The sequence below is a fragment of the Elaeis guineensis genome, chromosome 6, assembly GCF_000442705.2.
Source record: "Elaeis guineensis isolate ETL-2024a chromosome 6, EG11, whole genome shotgun sequence".
NCBI classification, from domain to species: domain Eukaryota; kingdom Viridiplantae; phylum Streptophyta; class Magnoliopsida; order Arecales; family Arecaceae; genus Elaeis; species Elaeis guineensis.
In genome coordinates this window covers 131,858,966-131,874,476 of record NC_025998.2, presented here as the reverse complement: position 1 = coordinate 131,874,476, position 15,511 = coordinate 131,858,966, and the positions used below count along the sequence as shown (strand labels likewise).

General features: G+C 34.9%; 1 protein-coding gene across 2 annotated transcripts; it reads right to left on the bottom strand.

Annotated features, from left to right (window-relative positions):
* Positions 1-8,063: 8,063 nt before the first annotated feature.
* LOC105046453 (lipid phosphate phosphatase delta) lies at positions 8,064-14,843 on the bottom strand. Of its 2 annotated transcripts, none has more exons than XM_010925049.4 (8): positions 14,445-14,843; positions 14,237-14,332; positions 14,067-14,141; positions 13,804-13,934; positions 10,005-10,105; positions 9,658-9,786; positions 9,416-9,531; positions 8,064-8,602 (listed from the first exon to the last, which is right to left on the bottom strand). In XM_010925049.4, exons 1-8 carry the CDS (start codon positions 14,607-14,609, stop codon positions 8,192-8,194), a joined length of 1,224 nt encoding a protein of 407 aa, XP_010923351.1. In that variant the 5' UTR covers positions 14,610-14,843; the 3' UTR covers positions 8,064-8,191. The 2 variants fall into 2 exon arrangements, with proteins under 2 accessions (XP_010923351.1, XP_010923350.1); XM_010925048.4 differs by having other exon boundaries at positions 10,005-10,108; positions 14,445-14,822.
* Positions 14,844-15,511: the final 668 nt, after the last annotated feature.

The window sequence follows — 15,511 nt, the reverse complement described above, 5'->3', positions numbered from 1 at the left end:
TATTCATTGTCGGCCTGCACATCTTTGACAAGTCTCTCATGGAAGCCTTAGGATAGCATGAGCGGCCCCACTCCCTTAAATCCTGACTGCAATGAATCAGAATCGGAGTGATGAGGATCCGATTAGCAAGCAGACCATCAAATAACTAGGTGATATCTTGAGCCCTCCAGCCTCTACCACCAGCTGTGAGCAAATCACAGACCCGTGATGGTCATCTATCTCATTACTGACATAGGTTAGCCAATGGAAAAGAGGCATATTGGAAATCCATGCATCTTAGCTTACATCCACCAAAATTTCAGCTCCAATCAATCATCTGACCTGGGCCAGTACTGTAGGCTCGCGAGCACAAATCTCCTTTCAGATGGAGTAACTACAGATGGCCTGGATCTAGGACTCTTGACTCCACACCTCATATCGTGCTTTCATCACTTTGCTCCATAGGTACTTAAGTTGGATAAGGAATTTGACAGCATGTCTAGCGATCTTAGTCTTCCTTCTAACCAATAGAAACTAAATCCCAAGACCTCCATCCCTCGTAGGTTGGCAGAACATCTCTCAAGACAACAGGTGGATCCCATGACTATCATGTCTCGAGTCTCACAGAAAGTTTCGGAACTACTGCTTCAATCCTTTAAGACAAGATCTTGGCACAATTATATTAACCAAGAGATATACTGGGATGGAGCTTAGCATCGATCTCACAAACATCATCCTGCCTATCATAGAGAGGGTATTAGCTCACCATCCCTCGAGGCGATCTTGAACCCACTGCTCCATGAGCCTACAACTGATCCTTCGAAAGTATCGCCCTATGATGGGAATACCTAGATAGGTCAAAGCACAGATCTGCTTTTGGATCCCCAATCTTCTCCGAATTATCTATTTCACTTGGGCCTTCATCCTGGGCCTCTTTATGACTTTATTAACAAGCTAATTTGTGTGCACATTGCTTTCTTTGGATTCTTTAAACACGCTGTTGTACTAAAGTGATAAAGCTAGGCAAGCCACGTGCTTGGTTGCCAAAGAAAATGATCAGCCTTTAGCTGCTTACCAAAAAAAAAAAATGATCAGCCTTCAGTTGGACTCAAGCAATAACCAGTTTGTATGGTCTTCCAAATTACATCCTGCACGGCATGCACTAATACGGCCTTGCACAACATCAATGAGTTCTTTATCAAAATAATTTTAAAAAAAATTATTTATAAAAATAATATAATTTTTAATTTATTTATCAAATTAATATAAATTTTATAAAACGTCATTTGGAATAACATTTTATAGTATCCACGTCACCACCCTTTTTCTACGTAGACGACGAACAAAAAAAAAAAAAAAACTCATCATTTTAAATAGTATTTTTAAAAATGCCATTTGAAATGATGTTTTCAAAAATGCCATTTTAAATGACGAGTTTAATTATTTATTTTTCAAAAAAAATAAAAAAAATAAAAAAAATTATAATTTTAATTTAAATAAAAAACATCATTTCAAATTTATTTTTTTAAAAAAATATCTTAAAAAATTTAAAAAATAAAAAATATCATAAAAAATGAGAAAAAAAATAAAAATTATGATTTTGAATTTAAAAAAAAATAAAAATTTTAATTTTAATTCAAATAAAAATCATTATTTTAAATTACTTTCCTCATTTCAAATTAATTTTTTTAAAAAATATTCCAAACAAAGAAAAAAATATCTAAAAAAAATACCATAAAAATAAAAAAAAAGTTAAATGAGAAAAAAAATTAAAATTTTAAATTATAAAAAAATAAAAATTTTAATTTGAATTCAAAAAAATAAAAAAAATAAAAAATACCATAAAAAAAGTGAAAAAAAGGAAAAAAATGGAAAAAAATAAAAATTATTAATTTAATTTTTTTAAAAAATAAAAATTTTAACCTTAATTCAAATAAAAATTATCATTTCAAATTACTATCTTCATTTTAAATTAATTTTTTAATTAAAAAATCTCATAAAAATAACTTAAAAAAATAAAAAAAAATTAAAAATATCATAAAAAAGAGAAAAAATAAAAAAAATAAAATTTGAAATGAAAAATACCAAAGAAAATGATGTTTTTAAAAATACCATTTAAAATTATAAAGAATTATATTTCTAAATTTTGAAAAAAATAAAAATTTTAATTTTAATTCAAATAAAAAATATCATTTCAAATTAAATTTTTAAAAAAATATCTCAAAAAAAGAGAAAAAATAGCTAAAGAAATAAAAAAACACCATAAAAATAGGAAAAAAAGTAAAAAAGTAAAAAAATTATAATTATAATTTTTTTATAAAAAAATTATAATTTTTATTTGAATTCAAAAAAAATTATTATTTCAAATTACTTTCTCCATTTCAAATTAATTTTATTAATAAAATATCTCAAAAAAATAAAAATTTCCTCAAAAAGATAAAAAAATAAAAAAGATCATAAAAAAGAAGAAAAATGAGAAAAAATTGAAAAAAAATTAAAATTAAAATTTAAAAAAAAATAAAAATTTTAATTCTAAGAAAGATGAGACACATAAGACTCTGTGTATCTATATCCACAAAGCATAATATCTGATCACTTGAAATGGTGTTTTCAAAAATAGACTTAAATATCAAAAAAATAGAAAAATATAACTTTTAAATTTTAAAAATAAAAAAATAAAAAAATTATAATTCTAAATTTTTTAAAAAATAAAATTTTTTATTTAATTAAAATAAATTTTAATTAAATAAAATAAAATAAAATAATTAATTTTAATTTAAATAAATTTTAAAAAAAGAGAAAAAAATAGAAAACCAATCCGTATCATCCCCGTACTGACTTATAGCAGCCCAAACCGCATCACACCTAGCAGTTGGTAAAAGCACCATAATGTATCGAAATCTTACCGATCTATACCAGCCTATACCACATCGTACATAGCTGTTCGTATCCGTATCAGATCAAGATGTACCAGTGCAATCCGATTTATCTCATTTATCGAAAAATCGGTTTGAACTTTGATGGTTTCCCACCGACTTGTCTGATTTAGCTTATTTTTAGATATTTTAAAAAATATAATTAAATTATCTGATATATTATTATTATTTGCATTATAATTTTTATAGTCCTTTTAGCATAACTTTTTCTCTCCTAATGTTCTGAGACACATGAGAGTATGTGTATCCATATCCACAAAACATAATATCTGATCATTTAAAATTAAATAATATAAAATAAAATCAATAATTAATAATATAAAACAGAATAAAAATATCAAGTGTACATAAAATAGTATAATAAAAGTTTCAAAAATACTAAGTACAAATCTAAAAAATACTAAGTCCTACAAGGACGTCGTGGTGCCCGTGGTCGCTTAGACCTTCTTAGAAAGGTCCTCAGCGGCTGCTCCTGCTCCTATATCTGCTGTGATGGCTCCTCCTCTATATTAGTGGAGGTCTGCTGGTCATGTTGCTCAGGAATAACTGATGCTGTCGGATCATCTACGGACTGAGCGACCCCCTCAACCCTCTCATCTGGATATACGGATGGGTCTGAAAAAAAAGTGTCATACTCATGTGGCCAACTGGTACCCGATGATGTCATCTGGAGAATGTAGGAAGAAGAAGGTGCTACCATCTGTGGATCAAAAGGTGGTGGCATCTGTGTAGTGTTTAGTGATGACATTTGCGGAATATACGGTGATGGCATATGTGAAATATATGGTGACGGCGTATATCTCATATCTAGTGCATCGGCTGCTCTATACCAAGGCGCACAGGGTTTGAAAAAAATTTCATGAAACAACTGTATCGAAATTTGCATGTTGAAGTGCAGCCATATAATAGGATAATTTAGCATAAGACGGCTCCCATTCTCCATAAATATCAATCAATGCCTTCTGTTTTTCACATCATGCTTTCCTATATGACACTGTATATTGAAATTGATCATTAACGGTTGCCACAATAGCTTCAACTCTAACACTGGGATCTTTCTCAACAATATATCGGACTAGTGTGCCAATCATCCTTCCACTGACATGTTTGTGGTCTCGACTCAATCCTGTAAACAAACAAGTGTGAGGACCCTCATATCTTGTGATTTGAAAATATCCATATTTTTTCAACAATGCAGCATGAAGCCTTCATTTACAATTTTGAATATTATCTGATGATGCGCATCGTACGGACCATAACTTTGAATGCGACTAAACTATATTATATGTTCGATGCTTCATAATGTGATAAAGATCAACAGCTCTCCTTATATAATCTTTACTCTCAAATATTAGACTTTTAGAAAATTCAGTCATCGAGGAGTCCCAAAACTGATAGTCAGAGTTCAATCTTCGATCAGCACTAACACAACCACCATCATCTAAATTATATCATTAAAAAATTATGGAGATTCGTGCAAACGAGGTTGAGGTTCTCCCACATTAATATTAGGCTGAACATCTTCATCATCATCCTCATCTTCACTATCATCATCTTGACTGCTACTGTCCTCATCCATTCAATCATCTTTATCTCCGCTTTCATCTGACTCAAAGCCTAGATTATCAGAATTTATTCCATCACCTACCCAGTCATCGTTCCCTATATGAGTGTCATCTCCTGTACTTACCACTATTACCAAAGAAGAAGTCACTATAGCAGAAGACACAGGAGAAGTCACCATAGGACTTTAAATAATTGGACAACTAGGATCGACAGTAATAGAATGTTGTTCTGCAAATATGGCCTCAATACTGTCGGTTTGCACCATAGGAGTTACGAAAGGTGAGGAAGGCCCAATAGTATTATCCGCTTGGGTTAAAAGCCGACTATAGTATCCAAAGCTCGGTACATCTTCCTTTTCAATATATAATTTTAAAAATCGACATTCTGAATATTTCAAAGAAAAGCTCAGTATTTTTTCGACATCTTCATCGTCATCAATTGGAACTAAGATATACTTGCTCTGTATTAACTGTCCCGACAGATTAGGAGATCTCCATTTTAATTTTATTTCATATTTCTCTTTATCTACAGAAATACTACTGTATAAATGGTCCAATAATTCTTAACGTGATAATGATGAAGATACTCTAATCATCCAGTTTGCAGAGTGACTATACTACACACCAGTTTCATTATTCTGTATTATGCCATCATAATACAATAGTATACGAACCCGAGTGCTGGCCATTTTTTCAGAGAAATCTATAATAAAATCAAAATCAAAAAATTTAGTATTAATAATTATTTTATCATTTCAAAATTTTTACATGATAAATGCATCATATCATCAACAAATAGATACAGATAGGTCCTATCCCATTCGAGAATTGCATTAATTCTATAGGTTAATTACATCAATATGTAATAGGGACCAAAAAAATTTTGACAGTATTTCTCCTAAGTTCTTCCCACACGGTTGAAAATGTATGAGAAAAACTAAAAAAAAATACTGTCCGAAATTTCTCTCGAACCCTCTGCATATCGTTCGAATAATGTAATTACCTACAGAATTAAATGTAATTCCCAAACTATCCAAACCGAACAATCAATTGACCAATATATATTTTATGGTGTCCGCATAAAAATATATAATCAAATATATATTTTATACGGATACCGTAGAATATCCTACATTGGTCAACTGACAGGTCTACGGTTTCATAAAATATAATATATTTTAAAATTATTAAATTAGGGTTGAATCAAATTTTAAAACAAATTCAAATCTAATGAGATAAAAAAAAATAAAAAATAATGAGATAAAAATAAAAAATAAAAAGATCGAAATAGAAGGGCGCCGTAGGGTCGTCGCCGGTCGGCCACCGCACGGCCGCGTGGGGCTGCTGCTGGGGGCCATCATCGGTCGGCCGCAGCAGGGCCACACGGGGCCGCCACCGTCGGGCCATGTGGGGCCATCGGGGGCCCATCGCGGGGCCGCCGTCGGGGGCCCGCTGTAGGGCCGTCGCCGGTCGGCCGCCACAGGGCCACCACTGGGGAGGGGCCATCGCTGGGGAGGGTCCGCCGTGGGTGGGGATGGGGCGGGGCGGCCGGCCAAGGGAAGGGGAGGGGCGGGGCGGCCATCGCTGGCCCATCGATCGATGGGCCAATGATATGGGGGGGTGCGCGGGTCCGCCGTCGATCAGCTGTCGCCAGCGGGCCAAGGAAAAAGAGGGAGAGAGAGGAAGAGGGAGAGAGAGAGGAAGAGGAAAGAGAGAAGAGAGAGCTCACCGCCGTCAGAGCTCGCCGCCGTGTCGTCGGAGAGAAGGAAGACACGGAGAAGGAAGGCACTGGAGAAAAAAAAGTTTTTTTTTGGATCTTAAGCAACAAAAACGCCAAAAGAATGGCGTTTTTGAAAACGCTATTCCAAATGGCATTTTCAAAAATACTATTTTTTTTTATATTTTTTATTTTATTTTATTTTATTTATTTTTTTATGATATTTTTAATTTTTTTAATTTTTTGAGTTATTTTTATGAAATTTTTTAATAAAAAAATTAATTTAAAATGAGGATAGTAATTTGAAATGATAATTTTTATTTGAATTAAAGTTAAAATTTTTATTTTTTTTAAATTTAAATTTATAATTTTTATTTTTTTTCTCATTTTTCACTTTTTTTATGGCATTTTTTATTTTTTTATTTTATTTTTTTAAATTCAAATTAAAATTTTTATTTTTTTATAATTTAAAATTATAATTATAATTTTTTTCCATTTTTACCTTTTTTTTCCTATTTTTATGGCATTTTTTTAGATATTTTTTAAGGTATTTTTTTGAAATATTTTTTTTAAAAAATTAATTTTAAAAGGAGATTGTAATTTGAAATGATGATTTTTATTTTAATTAAAATTAAAATTTTTATTTTTTTTAAATTTAGAATTACAATTTTTATTTTTTTCAATCTTTTTTTTTATGATATTTTTATTTTTTTTACACTTTTTTTTTAAAAAAATTGAAATGGAGATACTAATTTGAAATGACGATTTTTATTTGAATCAAAATTAAATTTTTATTTTTTTAAAAAATTTAAAATTATAATTTTTTTATTTTTTTTAATAAATAAATAATTAAACTCGTCATTTAAAATGATGTTTTTGAAAATGTCATTTGAAATGATGTTTTCAAAAATGAAAATGGTGTTTCCAAAAATATCATTTAAAATGACAAGTTTAATTTTTTTTTTATTCATCATTCATGTGGAAAAAAAATGATGATGTGAAGACTATAAAATGTCATTTGAAATGATATTTTATAAAATTTATATTAATTTAATAAATAAATTAAAAATTATATTATTTTTATAAATAATTTTTTTAATAAAATTATTTTGATAAAAAACTCTAATACCAATCATCTTGTCTTATTTGTATGATCCAATCATCAAGATGAGCATATGATAATTGAGACTCGCAGAAATAAAATGATGTGATTGATGTGATGCACTATAGAATAAGATGACGTGATAGACATGGTGCACATGGCGCAGGATATTATTCCTCCACTAGGAATCAAGCAGTGACAGGTAAGATAATCAGGAAAAAGAATCTCCACTTGGAATGTGGCTATACGCTTCTATTTGGATCCTCTGAAAGGTACTTATCTTGGTGCAACGTCCAAAACACCATTATAATTCCTATGCGCAACTCTTGTCTATATGCATGATATTCCATCAATAGTATACTTGGCATCTAAAACCCCGCAAAATTTAGATATATTCTTTACATATCATAAAGAAAAAACCGAACTGAGGGCCTTCTTCCCCTCCCTTCCCATTAAGGCTTATTATAGTTATCACACCAGTCCAGGGAAAAATCATACCAGTATCCCACTTACAGGCTGTATAAGGCGCACTAAAAGGGTACCCCCCCCCCACACCAACCATGGAACTCTCCTTGTTGCAGCAGGTTTACCAGCCAGTCTATGGGACCTTTGTTTCTCTCAGAGATTATTTTTTCATAAATTTCAGGTCAGCCTATGTAGCAGCTTATTCCATTTCAGTAAGATGGTCACAAGAAGAAAGTAAGGCCTGATTGGTTGTACAGGACATCAGAATGCATCAACCATTTTAAGGCACAGATAACTCGTATTTGAAAGGCAATAATTTACAAAATCAATATCAACAAAAGATTTCATTTACAACTTCATAAGAGCAATGTGAGAAACTGCGAATCGAAACAGGCTACAACTCTCATTTGTAGAGTACGTATACCTGCTACAAATTTAGATGAGAGAAGAGTGATGGAACCAAGTCCACCACCGACCATGCAAGGCCAGCATACTGGAGAAACCTTATTCCAGTGTCAACATCATATGCTTTCCGAGGGAAGAAAGAAGTCACTCTCTGAAGATAACCCAATTGCTTACCATCAGACTTGCTCTTACCGCTATCAGATCCTCTCAATGCTGGGACATAGCATGAGGACACTATTGGGATGCCCAAAGTGTTGCACATCACAGGGAGCAACCACTTGGCTATGGCCTTGCTGCAGAACTTCACTACGAGTATGGTGGGTATGCCAACCAACATCCTTCCCAAGAAGACAAGAAGGGGTAGCTGTGGGCTAAATATGTGTGGTACGCCGTCATGGTGAAAATGAAAGTAAGTTTGCTGGATTCCACTCACCTAAATGATAAAGGGGGAAAAAGAAAAGAAAAAATTAAGATTAAGTGTTCTCAATTTGATTAATCAGCAAATAGAAATTTCACTGCTGTGAGAAGAGAATGAAATTGTCACCTCTAGAATTAAAAATACAGTAGAGAAGGTTAGCGCCAGAGCAAATAGAGGTGTTTTCAATCTTTTTTCTACATTTACTACCATTGTTTATGTCAGTCTGGGGGGATGCATATGAAATGCGACAAGTGCAGGCAAAATGGATGCCTGAAAGGGTGATGGCAGACTACATATCATAGTTTATGTCAGTCTGGGTGACAGGTATAAAATGTGACGATTGTTGGCAGGCTGGATGCCTGACAGGGATATCCTTGAATCAACATTTGCCCCAAGTATTTTGGGGGTTTCATATATAATATCATCGACTTCCCAATATTTGTTTCCAAGCCCCTGAAAGAAAGAACTAAGCAGAGGTTTGCTTATTATCAACTAATCTAGATATGCCCTAATATAATTGTGGACAGTTCAAACCTGAAAAAAGCTGCACTCGAGGAATTGTGAGAAGTAGATAGTGGTACCTATACTTTCATCAAACAGTAGTTGTTTCTTTTTCCCCAAAATAAGTGGTTCGCTAAAATGCCCAGCACAATAGTGAGCTGATAGTCCCACATGGTTCCCTTTGATTAACGAAGGAATGGTTCCCTCACATGAATTGGTTCATACTTATTCTTACACCTACTAGACATGATGAAAACCATCCTACCATAGAAACCTAAGGGTTTGCATAAAAAAATAGATTTAAATGAAATCTAAATTGATGCTTACGATTCCGAAGGCAACACCATTAAATGCTGTGTGGTATTCGAAGCTTGGAGTTGGGAATTCTGGAGTAGGATATGCAAAACACAACAGGAAAGAAAGGCTAGCCCAGAAGGACGTAACTGCAAAGCAAATCAGATTAAAAAGAAAAAAAATCATCAACTGTGCACAGTGCTGAAAGAAGATGTTCTTCCAATCACAAACAAGGCATTTGATGATAAACAATACAAAACTTTTAATTTGCATACCATTTTGCCCAGATATAATAAAATCATCAACAAATCCATGGATTGTCAACCAAAAGGCAAGGATAACAAGCCCAAAGCTGATCCCAGCAGCAACATCAATCAAACTATGCATGCCCAAATATATCCTCCCTACAAAAAGAAGTGAAACCAAGTTTATACATCCAGAAGTAGAACACAGAGAATGGAAATCACAAACACCATTAAAAGTAATTCCTCCTCCCTCCCCTTTATAAAAAAGAATTCTTTCTATATTTAAACCTGTCTCCTTAAATGTATCCTGTCATCAACATAAATATCAAACACTGACAAGCATCTGCTAACAGATCTAAAAAGAGGTTGAAACTCACCTATGCCGATTAGCATGACAAGTGTGAAAATTAAAGCAAACCCAACAGCAACCGTGACACCATTTTGAACACCATGAGTCAGAACATAGTGCAGCAAATATCTGCTACATCCACAAACCAGCATAACAAATGTTAGACAAGTTCCTTTCCACACTCAACTCATCTATAACTGAATTTCTGCATATTATACTATTGCTTTAAAAAGCAAATGGTTCAACAAATCAGTAAGTCAATAAGAGAGAAATAACACGAAGGAATTAAAAATTGAATTACCAGCACTTCATCCGTTTATATTTTTTGTCAAGTGGAAACTGCTCTCTTTTTCTTCTTCTTCTTCTTTTTTTCTTTTTTTCTTTCTTTTTTTTTTGTGGGCAGGGGGGTGGGGGGTTGTGAAAGTGGTACTTTTAATTACTCTGGATCAAAGTTTTAAATCCCGTAGGATAGGGGTGTTCCGGTCTATCCACAGAGTATGCCCTGCTGTCCTGCCCCATTTTGGTTTTAGGTAACCCGTTTTCCCATCGGGACTTAAAACCATGCTCTTTACTGCAAGACCTATCATTATTTAGAAGAAGCATTACAAGTTTTGACAGTTTGGAGAAGGCATAAACAATTGTCAATTGTCACATGCAAAAGGTGGTTATTATCAATTTGGTAAAGAATGTTGAAAGGAGGCTAGACAAGCAGTATTAGGCCAATCAAATGAGGAGGCACCCGACATAGGCAGTCCAGTCTACAGTCCCCTGAGAGTTTCCCTTCTCCAAACTCTTCCAAGTGGGTCAAAGACAATGAGAGCATTTTTGTTTTCATCCGCATTTGTTCAAGTTTCATATGGTTTCTTTCATTTACATAGTGCCATATTCCTAGTTTTCTCATAGATTCCTTCATACCCTGTAACCTTGTCGGAATGGCTTAACATGGCTCGCTTGGTTTGGCTAGTAGCCAAGCTAAGCTAGAGTCCAGATCCTGAGCTTGAAACATAAACAAACAAAAATAAGCTATGTCCAGCTTGCTTATGTTCATCTAGATTCAGCTTAATATAAATGTATGAATATAAATAAAATGCAAACATAAATATAAATATAAATATAAATATAAATTACATCTATATATAATCTATCATCAGCTTATTTAGTATATAATTAATATGTCTTTAATTGTATTCCAAGATAAGAGAATCTATGCATAATATTGCATATTCAAGTATAAGACGTAAGTTACTCAACTATCAAATAGAATCCAGCGGTCGAGTTATTATTTGCCCATCAGGAGGGAGATATGCATGTCACCGATCCTAATCCCCTCTCACCACACTAGCCCTAACCTCTCTTCGGCCCAATACCAAGAGACCTCCACAACAAGTGAAGCTACATTGAAGGCTAGGGCTGAGCAAATAACCAAAATCCAAAGAAACCCATCCAATCCAACCCGTATGAAACCGAACTCGTATGAAACCGAACTTGAATCGGGTTGTTATTCGTAAAAAATTCAGTTAATTACAATCAGATTCGGTTTTTGCATTTTTAATCCGTATGAAATTGAATCCGATCGACCGATATAGTATTTTCAATATTTAGGCTACTTGGAGAATTGGAAATTGATAATTATGACATGTTATGTACTAACTTATGGATGTTATGAAATTATTATATCCGAGTTTCTATATGAATTAAATGGTGTATTGATTTGTAATGTTTAAAATCAACATTGGATCAATATTGAAGCCCAAACTGACACAACCCATCCGAACCCGCTACAAATCGTTAACTTTGGTTTCAAACGGTTTATATATGATAAATGGTCGGCAGCGGGTTGGATTTTCTTCAATCCGATTGGATTTGGTCGGATCAAATTTTTCTTTCAACCCGACCCGTGCTCAGCCCTATTGAAGGCAAGGGGGCCATAGCCCCGCTTGAGTCTAGAACTTTCCCAGTATGCTGCTCTTTTCCTATTGCCTAGACATCTCCAACTACTTGGCCTTGTCCCCTCCATGTCCCATTGACTTTAATTGCCCCTCTCCTTTCCATAACCTGGTTTCTTTCCATCACCGCGTACTTAAAACGTATCTATATCACCTATAAAACTTTTCTAAAACTTTTATTTTTCAAGTTCTTATTTTCCTAATCTAATTCCCATGATTTAGAAGATAAAAATCATGGCATTTGTAATAACAGTTATGAACCAAGAGCAAATATCTTTTACCAACAAAATACCTAAAATTTCTCCTGTTCTCATGCACCCATACCCCCACTAACTCTCCAAGAACTGGACCTAAAAGATGCTCTCCTAAGTATCATAATTCTGAGATTTTCTCCTTGGTGGATGAATTGATACACTACTTCCCCTCTCTCTCTCTCTCTTACATTTTTATCCCATCTCTTTTAAATCTCACAATTCATTGCCAGCCTCTTTTTTTTTTTTTTGTTGATGTCTCTATAGCTGTTTTGCCTGTTTAATATAAAGAACTAACACTGGAGTTTGCATCATTTTATCAATTTGATTAATCACCACTAAGAATTTAAAAAAAAAAAACAAATATTTCAATATATGCTGAAATTTTTTATTTGTTGAACTATTAAGGATAAAAGATAATACCTTTTCCCTGAAAAATAGTAATTTATTGGAACATGTAAGCAATTAATGTTAAGTTTTCTTCGGGTGAAAAAAACCGCATACTAAGGAAAAAAAATCATCGGTTGATTTTCATGATTAACCTCATATAGCAAATATGTTTAACATTGTATCGTTTGCTAAGTTTGTACTAAGAAATTAGATAAAATTTATTATATATTATTTAAAAATGAAATACAAATTAATATACTTATTCACCATTTTATACTTATTAAACATTTCTGGCTAATGTTCCCCCCATATAAAATCCTACCTCTCCCACTACTACTCAACACTCCTCCCCCTTCCCCACCTTCCAGTGGACAATCTCACATGTCTAGAAGGTTCAGCATGATCCAGTTCTTCCATCTCTGCCTCAGACTTGATCTAACTCCTTCCTTTGCTGCCTCTGCCAATTCAACCTTGAGTTATGTTTAGCAAAAGGGGGGGAAACCTCACCTGAGACTAGTGTAGCCAGCCAGTGATGAGACGAAAAAGCATAATAATTGCAGACTGCGTTAAAATGGCTGTCCACTTATAATATGTTATAATCACATTGATTAGGCATCTAGAAAAGGTCATTCTAAGTGCACAGCCAGAAGGTAACTTAGTCATGTAAGTTAAAAAAATGCATTGCATTGTCATCAGTGTAATTGGAATATACTTGTATATTTTTAGCTGGCAAAGAGATTTCATTTAAGGAGATATTTTGGATGAATTTCTTGCCAATCATTCTTGTTGTAGCCCATAGAGCCCAAACAAAATTAATTGTTGATTCCAAATTGATGCTTCTTGCCTCTAATTTCTGAGATTTTATATTTTGTGTTGGTTAATGATAGAGCTTAAATGGTTCAATCTGCCCTAAGAGTGCAGAACTGGCGTGGATAGAGAAGAGTTGGACATTGTTCTCTGGGAACTGGACTTCTAGGTAGTCAATCGCATTAGACCAAGGCCAACTTAGGGAGATCGATCTCTTGAAGGAATCATATTTGTGATACACTGAATTAGTTAGGTTCATCGATCAAAGTCTACAGCTTCCCAACAACAACATCCTTAGGCCTTGATGGAAAAGCTTTCAGTGGCCTTCGGTCATTGTCTTTATGTATCGGACAAAATCTCTACATCATAACATGCAAAAGAAGGGAACAACAAGCATCGACAGGTAAGATGACTAATAGAAGCAAAAGAATACCCGGAGAGGCAAACAGTGTTGAGAGCATGTGAAGAAGGCAATCCATATTCCATGGCATTCTCCTTCTCATCTTTAGTAGCAGTCACTCTTCTCACAGGAGGACTGCTGGGTCTTGGAGCCGATACCATATCCTACAATCCGACAATCAAAAGATCAATAACTCAACAAAAAGAAGACAGAGAACCAAAAAAACGCATGCATTAAATGACTTTCCTAAGGATCGCAGATCGAGACCAATCTCAAATAGGCATCTAATCTACTACCTTTATGGAGTTTCCAATGTAATCGCAGAAAGCCATCAACAGGGTCATCTGCCTGGCCAATTTGCTATGCCCACTCTACAAAATTATCGAAAGCAAATAAGACGAATGAATCGTTTTTACCCAAAATAACCAAAATTAATGGAGAGAAAAATAGAGAATCCAAAACATACCCAAAAGAGAAGAGGAAGAAATCCGGTGTAAAAGGGCACGGACACGACGCAGGACAGCACCGAGAACATATTATCCAAGAAGCGATGCTGAATCCTCTGTTCAAGAAATCAAAAAAAAGAACCCCAAAACACAATAAATATCCCAACTTTCGCACAAAGACGCCCTCAGAATCGGCGAAAAAGGGGTCGATTGGTCGCTAGAGCTCACCTGCAACCGAAGGATGGAAGGGGTATCGACGATGACGCGGCGGGTGACCCAGGGCTGCGTCAGGGCTCTCACCCTCCGGGTCAGATCGAACGCCGACGACGCCAGCACCCATCCCAAGATCGAGGAGAGGATCAGGGTTTGCCAGAACGGCATGCCTCCTTCCATCTCTCCCTCTCTCTCTCTGAGAAAATTTAAGCTATATGTATGTATCTAAAGATGCCACCCTCGTACCAAGCAACATGTGGTTTTCCTAGAGTTCTTGGGATATAAATGGCCTGGTTTACGAGTAGCTTCTAGTTGAATTCATACCTACCATGTAATAATGCTATAATAAATTCTGGAATTCCTAAGCCCAAAGACCAGTTCTTTTTTTCCTCATTCTTTCCCCTCTGGATTGGATTGATTTTTTTTTTTTTTCCATGTTTCTAATTTTTATTACGGGATGGATGCGGACGCTGTTGACTTGTTGTGGGGCTCCTTCGTTTGTATGGCTCGGAATCAACGAGAGTCCGACGTTTTGAATGGCCGTGTGGAGTGGGGTGGTGGAAGAAGTCGCTGGAGACTCCCTCCCTAGCCCCCGGGTTTCGTCTCTTCTGGCGTCCGCAGCCCCCCTTTTGTGACCGGGCACCCAGAACCCAGGGGCCAGCGGGCTTTTCCGTCAGGCGTGCGATCGTTTTCTTAATTAATAGTGTTTGGCAAGAAAATAATGTCGGAATTCGTTATGTTGCATCCGGAACCAGGGAATTTCTTGCTGCGGCCGGCTGTATGTCATGGATGGATGGTGGTCTGACTTTGTACCTTATCTTGAACGGACTCTCTCTCTCTCTGCCGTTTCAAATTTAAATCGTCGGCACCTACCTCCAGTCAATGGTCAAGCAGTTCACACATTTACGCGCCGAGCATTGCACGTCTAATTATTTGCCGTCCAATGTGGGAGCTCATCCACCAACGCTCCATTTGATAGCATCCTCTACATGCATTCCCAGGCTCGAGTTTTCCCACAGGTAAACCATCTACCGCAATTTTCGACAGTCTCAAAAAAAAAAAGAAAAAAAAAAAGAAAAAAA

What these genes read in the sequence shown, in the direction of transcription:
- LOC105046453 (XM_010925048.4), bottom strand. Translation starts at nt 14,609, where the DNA reads ATGGAAGGAGGCATGCCGTTCTGGCAAACCCTGATCCTCTCCTCGATC. An exon ending in TTCTTCCTCTTCTCTTTTGG is followed by an intron (nt 14,142 to 14,236) that starts GTATGTTTTGGA and finishes ATAATTTTGTAG; the next exon opens with AGTGGGCATAGCAAATTGGC. An exon ending in TGTCATGCTAATCGGCATAG is followed by an intron (nt 9,787 to 10,004) that starts GTGAGTTTCAAC and finishes TTCTTTTTGTAG; the next exon opens with GGAGGATATATTTGGGCATG.